We start from the raw sequence: 14,779 nt of genomic DNA on the forward strand, positions 1-14,779 counted from the left end.
ACATAATCTCACTGTAATACTGGGAGCAGAAGAGACTCCTACAGCGGAGGACAGCGACAAAATATAGCTGTAGCACTAAAACGAGCCTCTACTATTTTACTGCAGAGCGTTATTTGCCTACAATTCCCAAAAAAAGCTCCACGTTGTGCTGCTATTGCACGTGACTGAAACAATATGCCATTCATCATCGCCAATCAAACGCTGATCCGGCGTTTTGCGCATTGCCGATTGGTTGATTTACGATGAGGGCGGGTGCATTCCTGCTGTCCGCCAGACAGCAGTGACATCAGTATTTTGCTGAGAGGAGCTGATGGGACAGAGAAAACATTTACCTGGAGCACGACTGTCTTCCACAGGTAAGTCTGCATGTTTGCTCCTCCAGGGCAGCTGTGTGTGAACTGCATTAATGTGGGATTATGTTAGCCTCTCTAAAATTTTGATGCACCTACATTGCCAGTGACAACTGAGCCATTAAACCATTACAGCTCCTTCAAAACACACTGAATCAGCAGCAACTTACAGTAACACTAAGTGTATTTATTTACTTTATTCATTGCAGTGTTCCTGTTGAGACAGAGGTGATCGACCCACTATGAAGAGTCTGAAGGCAAAGTTTAAAAAGACTGAGGTAAGAGGCATCTGCTGTGGGGCTTGTAATGCTTTACAGTTGGGTATACATTTCACTTTTGTTTTGAATTAAGTAGCCATTTTTATACTTTAAGTCGCAGGTTGCCCGGTGTGTATGTGTGTGTGTGTGTGTGTGTGTGTGTGTGTGTGTGTGTGTGTGTGTGTGTGTGTGTGTGTGTGTGTGTATGGGGGGCCTGGGATTCAGTGTCACAGCAGCAGCAGGAGAGCAGGGCTGCCTCCAGACTGCTGCTATAACTAGAGATCTCAGGTGGCATTCAATTATTCACACGTACATGCACAAACGCAGACACACACAAAGAATTCCTACTTTCCTGCTGTCATCTTAAGGCGATTATAAAGAGTTTTGTAAAGTGGTTCAGTATTTCTAAGATTCAACTGGGTTTTTTTTTTGTAAGGACAGATAGAAGAAATGTTTGGCAGCCACATGCATAGAGCGGATTGGTATGGTGGTGTCCGTGTCCTTGCATTGGTACAAGCAGATAAACTAGCAACCTTTCAACTTGTAGTCGGCCTTTCTGAACAGCCCGCCAGCCTTGTGATGTGGTTTTATTATTTGGATCCTGGTGAAGCCGTTAGAAAATAGTTGTTACTGTTAGATGTCTTAAGGAAAAATTCTACCTCCCTTGGACTGCACACTATAATGATCACCACAACAGTGGTGGCAATGCTGATCTTGATGAGGCTGATGAGTGGTTTCACTTAGGTAAAAGGGATAAGATAGACTGACTGATAAATATCCTTCATACATACACTTTCCAGGCTTTCTCACATACATAAAACTCTCCATAGCCTAAGTGACTATTTCAGATTTCAGCTTGTTTCCCCTCTGCCCAGTGAATGACCATCTGAACCAGCAGAGCAGAACGCACTGCCAGCTTGTTTCTCCTCCTTTTGCTGAGTCCTCACATCGCACAGGCCCCCGGTCTATAACTGCAGAGAAACAGATCTATGACACTGCGAAGGGGGTGCCGTGCAGGACCTGACAAAAACTCATAGAGAGAAGGAGGGAGGCTGCAACAGAGAAGAAGGCAGCAGAGAAATTACTAGGTTAGAGAAAAGAGGACAGTGAGCAAAGGAAGTCAGTGCCTGTCTGTATGTGTGTGTGTGTCTGTGAGAGAGAGAGAGAGTGCAGTGGAGAGACTGGCTATATGTCCCTGCTAGCAACTAGACCAGAACAAGAAGAGGCTGTTTTGGATGCAGACGGGGAGAAATTGTTTTGAGGAGAGAGAATAGCAGTATTACTCAGCTTCATTACAGGTGTGATTTTGAGGATAGCAAACATTTTCTGGCACGTAGATCTATGTTGTGATGTCGCTATGACCTCTGAAGGGTAGCTGTCTGGTAGAAACCTAGTTGATTGCTCTATACTATCTGGTGTGAGTCTGTATATTTGTTATGTAGCCAGGCGGCGGTGTGTATTGTCAGGCAGGACACAGCGGTGGTACTCTGTCGGTACTCTGTAGCTGTACTTGTGTGTGTGTGATGCTCTACTAGCATAATGGATCCTCAGCAGCCTCTTTTTAGCCTGATGAAGCAGCTGTGCCCTTGTTTCAGCCTGCTGCCGCTGCCTGTAGGTATCCTCTCTATATATCCAATAATTATAGGAATAAGAATTGATCAGATTTACCCTGCTGTTTGTAATATTTCTGTCCTAAAAGTAGTTGTAAAACTCTTGTATTCTCTCAATGATCTAAATAATATTTTTAACATCATCACTGGTTGTTGCCCAGTCATCTGTTGTTGTATGTTATGAGATATGCAGTGGGGTATCAGTTTCCATTGGGGCACTTCGGGGTGGTGACCTGTCCTTTGGCTTGGCCCCCTCAGAGTCAGGACTGGAGTAAGAGTGATGAGAGGCTCCTGCAGGCTGTGGAGCAGAATGAACCTGACAAAGTCTCTGCTCTCATCGTCAAAAAAGGCCTCTGTCCCACCAAGCTGGATGCTGAGGGCAAGTCAGCGTAAGTTGATTGCCTCATTTTTTTGTATCATTCTTAGTCACTTGAAGTAGTTGTTTTCATTCCCAATGTTCCATTAAGTTTATGTTCCTTATGATTTTACTCATTAGTGTTGTAGTTGTTTATTGCTGCTTCTGGTGATGTAAAACACATCATTTTTTGCACAGTGAATTCTTTTTCCCAGGAAAGACCTATCAAACAGTTAGTTTTAAGAGTTTTGCCATGAAATGATCCATTATGGATTACGCTTATGAATCCAATTTCTTAACAGTTTGTTTATATAGCCTCTTCTGGTAAACGGTAAAGTTTTATTGCCTACTTTCTCTTGAACTAAAATGAAACGGATGAGTAGAATTTGCAGTCAAGAATTTAAATGGAAACTTTTAGCATTTCTCATCTTGAATCATTTGTGTGATATACAACATATACAATGTTAGAAAGCAAGGCTACTAATCATTTAGTAAATGAATACTTATGACTTGAGTGTGTATAATGCATGCTAATGTACAATATGGCAGGTTCCATCTGTGTGCCTCTCGAGGGCGGCTTGACTGTCTGGAGGTCATAATCTCTCACGGAGCAGACCTCAACATCACTGATGGTGCTGGTATGGTATTTTATTAACAAATACAAGTTTTATTTCATGAGTTAAGGTTGCTGAATCACATGTGTCATTGACTCTTTACAAATGTCTGTTTCTAACTGACTGACTGCAGGCTTGAGTGCCCTCCACCTTGCAGCCAAAAATGGTCAGTCAGAGTGTTTAAAGAGACTCTTACAGGTAAAACACAGAGTAATAACATAGTTAGATTAATGAATGAATTATGAATGGAATAAGGACATGAATTTTAAACTGTACTAATTACAAATGGTCCATCTTTTTCTGCTATTTTCATTGACAGGAGAGATTAGCAGTAGATTGCACCGATAGTATTGGTAGGACACCACTCCATCATGCAGGTAAAAGTTACAGCACTACAATATGTTACATATTAGTGGCATAAAACAGATTCCTTAAGCATTAAAAGTAATCAGTTGTTTAGGAACATTTAAGAATGAAGATCAACTTACCAAGTCTTTTATCTTATGTTCAAACTAAATAAAATAGTGCTTAATGATTCAATCGCATTTAATGATGTAAGTATAGTAAATGTTAAACAATAATTTTGATCATTTTCTGCAGCGATCAGTGGCTGCTTATCCTGCACTGAGACCCTGTGGGACTTTAAAGCCAGTCTAGATGTCCAGGACGCGGTAGGTTTAATTATCTGAAATTTGATCAGATATTTTTGTTAATGTGAGATAAATAGATTAAAGATTATTAGTGATTGTCATTTGCTCTTGCTCGTGTCAATTACATTGTCCAACACCGATAGAGTTGTGTTATTGCTCCATGATGTTTGGATGATCATGTGTGTTTCTCTGTCAGGACGGGGCCACCACGCTCATCCTGGCAGCCCAGATGAGCAGAGTGAAGCTGTGTGTCTTTCTGTTGGGTCGAGGTGCCAACGCAAACATACAAGACAACCAGGGAAGGTGCTTGACTCTTCCTCTGCGTCCTCTGGCAGCGTCTCAGTGTAGCAGCTGCTGAAACCTTGACAGATGGAGTGACATACAGTGTCAGGACAGTGGGAGGCCTGCTGAGGCAGACTGTGACATGATGCAGCCTCTAGAACCAAACCAAAAAAATAAATAAACAGGATTATTGTCACAGTGCTGGGGTTGTCTCAGTCAGAATAGAGGAAGGATTCATGTAGGAAGTCTCCAGTATCTGATACGGATTTGGGGGGATGTAGGTCAAGACCTCCAGCAGGAAGCAACAGCTTTCAGTTTGGCTTTGGATAGCTTCTTAGAGAAGACCATTAGAGCATTATTGCCTGCTTAACATTAACAAGGTGTAAGACATAATCTCTTCTGGCTGCATCATTCATTTTTGATGATATGCACCAAATTTTACACAGATTTTGATGCAGTTCATCCTAAACCGCAGCCTGTTTCATATCTTCAGAATCTTTGACTAAAAGTAGAAATTAAGTTCTATGGGTTTTAGCGTAAGTTAGCAATGACTGATTGGCTAACAATGGCAGTAGGGTTTAAGAGGCCAAATAAGTACCACTGTGAAACTCTACAGTACAATTTGGTTTTGATGACTTGTGATTGTATCATTAGTTTGCTCAGTGTAATTGATTTTCCTGTTGTACTGTGATATTGTGTCTGAAATTATAGGTCCGCATTGATGTTGGCCTGTGAGAGTGACAGTGTTGAGACAGTAGAAGCTCTGCTGAGAGGCGGAGCCAACACACAACTGGAGGACACCCTTGGACACAAAGCCACTGATTACGCTGCAAGCACAAGCAACCAACGTATCATGCAGATGTTGCAGGATGGAGCACCTCCAGGTACAGTATGAAGATCTCACAAGGCCTTCCCAACCAGAGTGCAGCTCTCTTGACGATTCATTCTTTCAATGATCGAATCATTATAAATCAATCCTAGTTAGTTTTGTTAAATTGAGTGGAATGAACGAAACAGCTCATGACAGCATCAGACCCGGTGTTTGGCTTCTGTTTGTGGCTGTTCTGCTCTAGATGTTTTGCTGCTCCCCCAGGAAGTTACTGTAATAGAAGGAAGTGGATCAGGAGGACAGCTGGGTGTGATTATAAAGTGGAGGTTTAAAAAAAAAGAGAATAGAGGCTTGCTCCACTTTTATCTCATAACAAAGACTTTGATGATATATGAAAAACAGATGTGTGGCTGGTAAGAAAAAGAGATGAAGGAGAGATGGTGTGCACATAATGCCTGACCGCGTTAGTTTTTGTTCTGTAATTGGAGAGTGTGGTGGATTTCCTACGACATATATGAATGGCACAAATTAAACTACATGTTAAAAATGTGAGAGGAAGTGAGCGTGCATATACGTGTGTATGTGCTTCGCACGGACCTCTTGCTGTAGATGTTAAAGTTTTGTCTTTTTTCCCTTTGCGCACGCAGTCTCGGAGGGTGCAGGCGAGGAGGTAATGTTGCATAGTTGCGTGTTACATCACTCCCTCCATCAATGAGATCATGGCCCGCTCTGGCCGATCATATTGTGCATGTTTTCCAATATGAGGTCATTGTTTTTGTGTGCTGCTTTCTTTTTGTTGGCTTTCGTTCCCCTTTGTTGCTGACCCCTGTGTCTTATCTTAGTTTCCTCCACTTTCCCATTTAAGTTGAGCTTGACCTCTGCATGTCTGTGATCCCCCTCCCTCCCCCACGCAGCCCCCCCAAGTCCCCTCAGGCGCCTCGTTGGTGCAAGGGGGGACTACCCCCCGCAAACGGAAAGCTCCTCCACCTCCACGCTCTCCTCTCCAGGTACTGTGAGAAACATTTCATTTGATGTAAAGCTTTACAATATATACATTCGTGTATATATATAGTTCCCAACCATTTAGTGCTCCTTTAAAAAGAACCAATGTCCATTACTACTTCAGTGTCTGCCTCTTATCACATGTTGCTTATGTCTGCATTGTGAAGAGTTATTTTCCTTATTAGATTGTTTAATTTCAATAATTTTAGAAGAAGGAGAAGAGGTACAATTAGGCAAAAAGTAAAATATTTATCTTGCGGCTCCTAGTTTTGGAACAATTAATCTATGTGGCTCTACAGTATGTGATAGAAAACAAGATTAAAGGGTGTCAAGATGTAAGCTTATTTTACAATCATTCCTTTGGTAATATCTCTGTAATAGATAATTGCTTCTCAAGAGATTAACTGAACAGAATAATCTCTGTAATGACTAATAAAGATTAATTTCATTCTGTTATCCCATCACCATCATCCAGGGTTTGCCACCCTCTCCACAGCCCCGGAGTTCTGCTCCCCCTCCCCAGTCCCCTGAGCCCCAGTCCCAGTCTCCCTCTCCTTCTCCTCAGCCTCCAGATTCACAGCAATCAGCCCAGGTTAGCGGCGTAAGTCTTTGTTCCTTTCTAGACTTTATTTTTGTTTTGCTGCTTCATATAATATATTTATTTAGCTGGCAGATTCTATTTCATTGTCATATTTTTTATGGTTGTCTGTGTAAGGCGGAAGATGAGGAGGTGTTTGAGGAGATCCGGCGGCTGCGTCTGGAGAGAGGCCGTCTGCTCCAGAAGATTAAAACCTTGGAGCAGCAACAACAGACCGCCCTCTCTGCCATGGAAGAGGTACTGTACTGCAGGCAACGCATATTCCCCTTCTTATTCATGTCTCTGCAAAATGTTTCATGTTTTATTCAAACCTGTAACCAGTCATTAGAGCTCTCGGTGTGCATTTATATCAGAGACAATACAGTGTGTGTGTATGTTTTTGCACTCTAGTTATCCCAACTAAAGCAGCGTCTAGAGCAGGCAGAGGCAGAGAGGGACAGGCTTCTTGAGGAGATGAAGGGACTCCATGGTATTGGGGCTAGTGACTCTGAGGACATGGATGAAATGTTGGACTTCCCAGGTATGCAATCTGTGTGAACATGTACTTGCAATAGCATACTCTACAGAGCATGCATGTTATTTCATGCATGTGTCACTGACATACCAGATGGGAATTACTGCTACAAAAGTTTTTATATGTGTCTATAATGTCAGGAAATACACTGCTTGATATTTTTTGTGGTTTTTTTGAACTTTCCCCCTAGAGAAGCTGCTCTCTAAGCGCTCCAGAGCCTCCCCTGTTCAGGATGAGGCCACTTCTCAAGGGGAAGTAGACACATCCAGCCCTTCGCCCGCCCCTTCAGATGTAGGAACTGTGGCAGAGCTGCGCAAACAAATAGAGGAACTTACCTCACAGAACTCTGAACTTGTTCTCAAAGTGCAGGTAAGGTCAGGCATAGTACACACTAACATGAACTTGAAAGAAAAAGACAGAAAAGATACTCATTCACCCAACATGTCCTGCATAAAAGCACACAAACATAATCACACATACTCACTTGCGCACAGACACGCACACACACACTACGAGGCCTCTTTAAAGAGTATAAATTGATGGTGACGTGATTATTAAATGGTTCCCAGTCGGTAAGACAAAGATGCTATTTGAAGAGTAGCTGAGTGTCCCTGACTCAAGCATTAGCCATGACCACTTAAAGTTTATGACGCCAGACTCTGGTGCACTAATGCACTGAGGCAGTTGTGTATGACAAGGTATAAATAGAACAAAGCAGCATCAGACATGGGGGCATTTTGTGGACATTCTTCACTAACTGGGTCATGCTGGTTGAAAGTAAGCAGATCTTTTTAGCTCTGATGTCAGTTTTAAGTATCCTGTGATTCTGTGGTTTTTCAATCACCACTAGAAGTATGAAGAGCAGCGATCTAGGCCAAGAAGTTCTGATCATCCCTGCTGTAAACAAGACTATACAGCCATGCTGGTAGCTGTGAGGCTGTACTTTAGGCACATAGGCTTTGAGCTAAATGCTAACTTCGGCATACTAACATACTCACAATGGAAATGTTACCATGTTGGTTTTTAGCAGGTATAGTGTTTACCATGTTGAACATTTTAATTTAGTGTGTTAAAACAAAGTATTGGACAGTATTTTGATCCAAGGAAGGTGTTAGAGGAAGAGTCAGAGATCATCACAGTCAGTGGATTCATCCTCTGGGCAACGTTGATATCTGTACCATATTTCATGGCAAACCACGAGTGTTAAGATATTTCAGTCTGGACCAAAGTGGTGAACCGACAGACATTACCATCCCTAGAATCATGCTGCTAGCATGGCTAAAAAGAGCCAGATGTTGAAGTGGGAATGGAAGTAGAGTGAGATGGAGTCTGTGGAAGAAGGTTAGAAGGGAAGAAAACTAGAGACACAACCTCACAATGTGATTTAAATGGTGACAGGCAGGGGAGGAGTCCATAACTCATAGTGATGTAAGTTCATTAAAGGGAAGTTCCACCAGTTTTACACTTAAAGAATCAAGTTTCCTAGTCATTGAGAGTACTATTTAGGCTGTGAATACAGTTCTACATTGTCCTCTATGATTCTGCAGGGACCTCTGTCAAGTAGGAGAAAATAACCCCTGATGATATTGCGAGGGTTATCTTGGCTTGGGTTTTGAGACTACAGATTTATAACAGAAAGCCTGTGTTACACACTGAAGGCATGAGGTTTGAAAGGTTTGGGAATTTGCCAGGCAGGAAGAGTCTGATGTAAAGATGCATTAATTAGCATTATGGGAAAAGTAGGATCCAGTGTTTTTTGAAGCTTGACACATAGGGATTAAAAGAAAGAATATCTCAGTCTTTTCTGCATTCGTTTTGCAATGTCTTTTAAATCTGTCCTACAGCTATATGGAAGTGCAATACTAAATTGTAAAAAAGTAATGATGGTTCTTAGCAGTAATACTCTTTCTGTTACCAAAAATATTTTGTTTATTATTGATACAGTATATGTAAATTCTGTGCATCTTTTAACTCGCATAGCTCTAATGTTGATTGAAAAACAGTGCAAGTCATTGAAAGCTGTTAACGTCCACAAGCTACTGTATATTACTGTATATGTGTGGTTTATAGATGCTGGAGATGTTTGAGAAGGATGACACAGACATGCAGAGCTCCAGCCCAGACTTTGTCCCCATAGCTCAGTATGAAACCATTAGGAAGGAGTTTGAAGCCCTTCAGGAGCGCTTCTCTCAGGCCCAGGCTTCAGATGAGGCCTCCAGTGTGGCGGAAGAGCGGTAAGGTTGATTCATATCATACAAGCTGATTGACCGCTAGCAAACTGAAGTAACCATATCAGTTCACATTCACATGAATCTTCCCATATTGAATCAGGCCTTTATTGTTAGATGTGCACACCTTTGCAAGTATCAGTTCCCAAACCTCAGCAGTTGTATGCTTCAATGATAGTGTAAATGTGTCATACACTGTATGATGTAATACTGAAACAATTAGTTGACTAATTGATTTGTTGATTGGACAATAGACAGAAAATAATTTGTGCACTATTTTGATAATCATTTGCCCATTTCAGTCATTTATCAGGAAAATTACAAACATTCTCAGTTTTTACCTTCTCCAATGGGAGAATCATATAGAACGCTGTTCTATATGATTGTAGATTGAAAATCTTTGGGTTTTTGACTGCTTTTTTTACATTCTGACATCTAATAGTCTAAATGATAATTAATTAATCAAAAAATATCTGCAGATTAATTAATATTGGAAATAATGAGTTGCAGGGCTACATGATCTTAGCCATGTTTCATAAGGTGCAGCTGATTTGATGATTGAGACATTTCTTTGTCAAGATTGATAATCCTTGTCTTGTTCTGCAGTGGTGAAGAGGAGTCTCAGGAAGGAGGTGTGGATGCAGAGAGTATGGAGGCGATGAAGGAGAAGCTGCGTGGGCTAGAGGAGCAGTTGGCCACCTCCCAATCTGAGCTGGAGGAGCTGAAGGAGCAGATGCGTGTTGGGGTGCTTTCTGTGGAGTGCAATGAAGGGGATACTGCCATGACAGGTGCTGTGACAGGAGGAGGGTCTGCAAATGAGGGTCCGAGCCAGGAGACACAGCAGCTGAGAGTGAGGGTGGGGGAGCTAGAGGAGGAGCTTGCTAAGAGACAGGGCGAGGCAGGTGGTCAGAGCAGCCTGGACAGTGACACAATCAAACAGCTGAAGGAGAAAGAAGAGGGACCCCAAGCTGCTCTGGCCCAGAAAGAGTCAGTGAAAGAAGAAGAGGAGAAAGACAGTGAAGGGGAAGAGACAGAAACAGTGAAGAGCCTCCGTGATAAAGTGGCTGAGTTGGAGGCAGCCCTGGCAGAGAGCAGGACATCTGGGAAAGGGGGAGGAGCAGCAGGAGATTTAGGTCAGGTACATCGCCTTCAGGAGCGTGTGACGGAGCTTGAGGGGGAGCTGAGGAAGTGTGTGCCCCGGTCGGAGTTGGAGGAGGTGCAGGTGACTCTAGGTCTCCAGTGTGAGCAGCTGGCCAGGGAGAGGGCAGATGTGGCTAGAAGACTCAACGACTCTCTCTTAGAGCTGGAGAGACTCAGGCCTCCTCCACACGGTGAGGATGAGGAGGAGGAAGAAGAAGAGGAACACTCAGAGAGCTCAGAGCCTTCAGTCATATCAGGTGTGAAGTGTATTTTTTTTTCTAATTACAGTAATCCAAATACTTATTTTGTTTGGTCAGTTCTGTTAATGATTATGCTTCTGTCCAATCAGAGCACTCCAGGCGCACCCTGGCAGCAGTGAGAGAAGAACTGGAGGTGGCGAGACAGGAAGCAGCCCAAGCTCTGGACTGCCTGTGTGCCGAGCGGGAGGGCCGGGCACAGGATGCCCTGCAGCTGAAAGATGTGGTGCCGCTTTCAAAACACAAGGAAGCACTGTCTGCAGTGTCAGAACAGCTAGCTCAGACACTGCAGGAGCTGCAGGAGGAGAAGAGCCTTCGGGGTCAGGCTGAGGAGCAGGCTGCCAGAGTAGAGGCCAAACTGCAGGCCATGCAGGACGCCATACCTAAAGAGGAGCATGAGAAAATCAAGGTCAGCTGGGAAATTATAAGAATGACCAAAAGAAGTAGTTGAGGCAGAAGATTTTTGAAAATTCAAAAAAGGTGGGGGAAAATCAGGCATTTGTACAGAGGAGAGGGGCTGATTTGTTACTGCAACATTACAACAATGTTTAATGTTGCCTCTACTTCATTTTAGGTAATTTCTCATGCTCTACATGCCTCTTGCTTTTGTAAGGAAGCACATTATAATTATATGAAGTAACCAATGTTCCTATGCATTCCTGTGCATTGTCTACTTTAGATTAACAGGTGAGTACACGGTTGATTGTTCTTACTTTATTTAGATTCCATAAAAATATGGGGGATTCTTTATATTTGTGTTAAGAAAGGTAGATACAGGGAAATACATTGATAAATAAATCATAACATAAACAATAGTAAATAGAGCGAATTTGTTAAAATAACTAAAAACATTTCATTTAAGAGTACATTTTGCTGACATATTTTCTTTTAATTTGTTATGGGACAGAAAGTAATCCCCTTGCTTCCCACCTTGCAGGCAGAGCTCCAACGCTCCCTGCAGGCCAGCGAGAGCAGTGCAGCAGCAGCTCAGGAGGCTCTGAGTGAGAAAGAGATGGACCTGAGAGAGCTGAAGTCCCAGAAGGCGGCAGAACAGGGTCTGATCTCCAAGGAGGACCACGAGGGCCTGCGTCTCTCTATGCAGGCTGAGATCAACGCTATCACGGCCCGCTTCAACGATCTCACCCGTAAACATGAGAAGACCTGCACTGAGGTGTGTGTGTGTACGCACGCATGCATGCATGTGTTGTAATATTGTCTGCCTTCTCCAATCTCTCCTAATGCCATCTTAGGTCACAGATGTTATTGTGTCTGCCTCAAAGAGAGCTGTGTTCCATGAAGGCCTCTTTCCTGTACCTACATTATTCATATGTGTATTACTTTCTCTATTCAGTACCTCCATCTGCTTCATTCATCTCTCTGTATACGTGCTTACTGATGCACTGGAGTAGTGTTGTATGTGCATTATAGGCTCCTTAGGATGATCCATTTGCCATTATCCTTCCATCTGTGTAGTGGCATTGAGGAAAGCAAAGTCCCTCCATAGACAGACAATATCTCATAATGGGCTTCTGTGTACCTCATGAAATGAGTCTTGCTAAAAGTGGAGAACATTTTTATCACAAAAACGTTGTTGGCACACATCCAACCATAAGAATGTAATGCTGCTAGGCGCTTACACACACACACTATCATGTACGTTTTACTTGGTAATGACACAATATACTTACAAAGTTGTACTTTCCTGTAACACAAAACACTGTTGAACATGGCACCAAAGGCAAATGTGCATGAGTGGTTTACTGCATTTATTTGCACTGCAGCGTGGGTGTATGAAGATCAAAAAGAAAACTATTTCCAAGGGAAACTGGAAATTCCCATGAGCGAAAACTCAACTACAGCAGTGGTTGTGGGAATAACAATTCTGAAGATGATGTATTTTAAATTTTGCTGAGAAAATGTAATAAAAAACAGAAAGAATGGAAGGTTAGATGGTATTTTCATCCACTAAACACATAAAACTTCAGTTAATTTCCATGATGTCATGTAGTAGAGGCTGGTGTTTGACAAGTACACATTCAAGTAGGTACCCACTTAATCTAAAACAGATTAAGAGCTTTGTTTTTTTTCCTGCAAGCATATATTTCCATCTCTACGAAACTGTCCATATTAATTACCTCCGCAACTATACTGCCCATTTATAGAAAATATCAAACTTTACACCTATGTCATTACTTGTGGCTCAGTCTACACTTCAATATAAGCCAGAAGCATCAGGCTGTGAGACATGACTGAACGTAGACACCATTGCTATAGTGACACGGTGCCGCTGGTGGTTCTATTGGTCTAGGTTTTCCAGGTGCAGAGGGAGGCTCTCTTTAACAAGAGTGAGCGGCAAGTTGCAGAGTCCCAGCTGGCCACAGTGCAGCAGCAGCTAGCGCAGTTACAGTCCCAATCCAGCCACATCCAGGAGCTCCACAAAGACATCCAGGAATCTCAAGGCCTGGTCAAGGAGAAGGACCGCAAGGTGAGAGATCGCAAGGCTAGTTCAGACAACTGCTGTTGAAGCACCTGTGAGGTGACAATGAAGTGACCAAACTCAAGTCTCTGTCTTTGCACAGATAACAGAGCTATCCAAGGAGGTGTTCCGGCTAAAGGAGGCGCTGGGAGCTCTGTCACCTCCTCTTGGCATCACCTCCTCCTCCTCTTCCTCATCCACCCATCATGGTAACCCTGGGCAGCAGATGGCACTGCAGAACAGGATTAGCATACTTACCCAGCAGCTCCAGGTGGGAAGAGAATTTAGACTAGTGTGAGAAAAATATGATTTTGAATCTTCTATATCAGCATAGGTTATCACGATTATCTACGATCTTCACATGACAATAACATTTTTTGTGACCCTTTTTCAGGATTGGGAGAGAAAGCACAAACAGGTGGTGACTGTATATCGTTCCCATTTACTGTCAGCTGTACAGGTCAGTTGAAGGTACATTGACAGTCAAAAAAGGGCTGGACACAAGCATGCCAGAGCACAAATTACTTAGACTAAAACTTTTGTTAAGCAATGTTCCATTTAGTATTTCCATGTGTGCATGTGTGAATATGTGGGCACTTGAGCAAATATACTGTGTGTCTGTTTGCTGTTCTTTCACAATCATCCCTACAGCCTCCTCATAGCGATAGCTGAATATAGGTCGGTCCCCATCTGTGGTACAGACAGTAAAGAGCAGGCAGGCTCTGTCAACCATCTCTGCTTACCAGACAAAGTGGATTAAATTTCAGAAGAGATACAGGGAAAAGGGTCTCAATCCACTGTCTTGTTCCCTTACTTAAGTCACATTTAGTAGTCATTTCCTTTTGACACATTGGTTGTAATGAGAGATCGTGTGGGTGTAGTTCACCTTTAAGAAAACCGTTGGCTACTCCCTGGCGTGTAGAGGTTGTCATTACAAGGTACATATGTTAAAATATTTACAAGCTTTTCAATCCTGTTATTAATGTGGGGCAGGGTTGGGTATGGGGTATGGGGTAGGCTGTCCACTGTCCGGGGTACATCTGGCATTCACCAGTGTGCCAGGCAGGTCAGAGGATTCTGTTTCAGTTGTGTGGGCTGTCACAGTCCCTACTTGGGGCACAGTGTTGCTTGATATTCAGAATGAAAGACAATTTCTCCGATAGATTTCTGCTTGACAAATGTATTTAATTTATTTAAAGATGTCTGGTGCCAGCTTAGCTAGAGAGCACATGGGCACATAAGTTCCCCTGGGTCTGTGTTTTTACATTTTGAAAGAGGTCTATAGTGTCACCATCAATTTGCGGTTGATCTAAACAATCTAATCGTATAATCAGCAAAAGCAATTAGCCTCCACTTCCTCTTAGTCAGCATGATGAGTGGCTGGCTGATTGCTAGCCATATTGAGATAGCATCTTTTTACAACGGTAGTGTTAGTTAGTGTTTATGTTAGTTAGTGTTCTGGTGACCAAGTGGGCTCTTCCATCAGGGGGTGACAGATGTGTGGCGGACTCCTCCTTGTTTTGCTCCCTACTGATGGAGGTCAAAGATGGGATTTTTTTTTTAAAAACGTGGGTGCTGCTGAAGGCTTGTTGTTCTGTTTTGATTGGCCAAAGCTAC

General features: G+C 42.8%; 1 protein-coding gene across 1 annotated transcript in view; it reads left to right on the top strand.

The window, feature by feature from the left end:
• The window catches only part of ankrd24 (ankyrin repeat domain 24), a 15,813-nt gene continuing 1,034 nt past the window's right edge, over positions 1 to 14,779 (top strand). Inside the window, exons 1-22 of the mRNA XM_067597117.1 lie at positions 1 to 356; positions 560 to 628; positions 2,476 to 2,606; positions 3,122 to 3,210; positions 3,320 to 3,384; positions 3,506 to 3,563; positions 3,787 to 3,857; positions 4,033 to 4,139; positions 4,830 to 5,002; positions 5,595 to 5,617; positions 5,862 to 5,954; positions 6,425 to 6,541; positions 6,665 to 6,784; positions 6,938 to 7,067; positions 7,252 to 7,430; positions 9,132 to 9,295; positions 9,896 to 10,686; positions 10,779 to 11,095; positions 11,624 to 11,857; positions 12,995 to 13,171; positions 13,266 to 13,433; positions 13,557 to 13,622. Of these exons, the coding sequence (XP_067453218.1) occupies positions 593 to 628; positions 2,476 to 2,606; positions 3,122 to 3,210; positions 3,320 to 3,384; positions 3,506 to 3,563; positions 3,787 to 3,857; positions 4,033 to 4,139; positions 4,830 to 5,002; positions 5,595 to 5,617; positions 5,862 to 5,954; positions 6,425 to 6,541; positions 6,665 to 6,784; positions 6,938 to 7,067; positions 7,252 to 7,430; positions 9,132 to 9,295; positions 9,896 to 10,686; positions 10,779 to 11,095; positions 11,624 to 11,857; positions 12,995 to 13,171; positions 13,266 to 13,433; positions 13,557 to 13,622 (3,309 nt within the window). The 5' untranslated portion in view covers positions 1 to 356; positions 560 to 592. The remainder of the gene's footprint in view (positions 357 to 559; positions 629 to 2,475; positions 2,607 to 3,121; positions 3,211 to 3,319; positions 3,385 to 3,505; positions 3,564 to 3,786; positions 3,858 to 4,032; positions 4,140 to 4,829; positions 5,003 to 5,594; positions 5,618 to 5,861; positions 5,955 to 6,424; positions 6,542 to 6,664; positions 6,785 to 6,937; positions 7,068 to 7,251; positions 7,431 to 9,131; positions 9,296 to 9,895; positions 10,687 to 10,778; positions 11,096 to 11,623; positions 11,858 to 12,994; positions 13,172 to 13,265; positions 13,434 to 13,556; positions 13,623 to 14,779) is intronic.

This window comes from Thunnus thynnus, chromosome 8 (assembly GCF_963924715.1).
Source record: "Thunnus thynnus chromosome 8, fThuThy2.1, whole genome shotgun sequence".
Taxonomy (NCBI): Eukaryota; Metazoa; Chordata; class Actinopteri; order Scombriformes; family Scombridae; genus Thunnus; species Thunnus thynnus.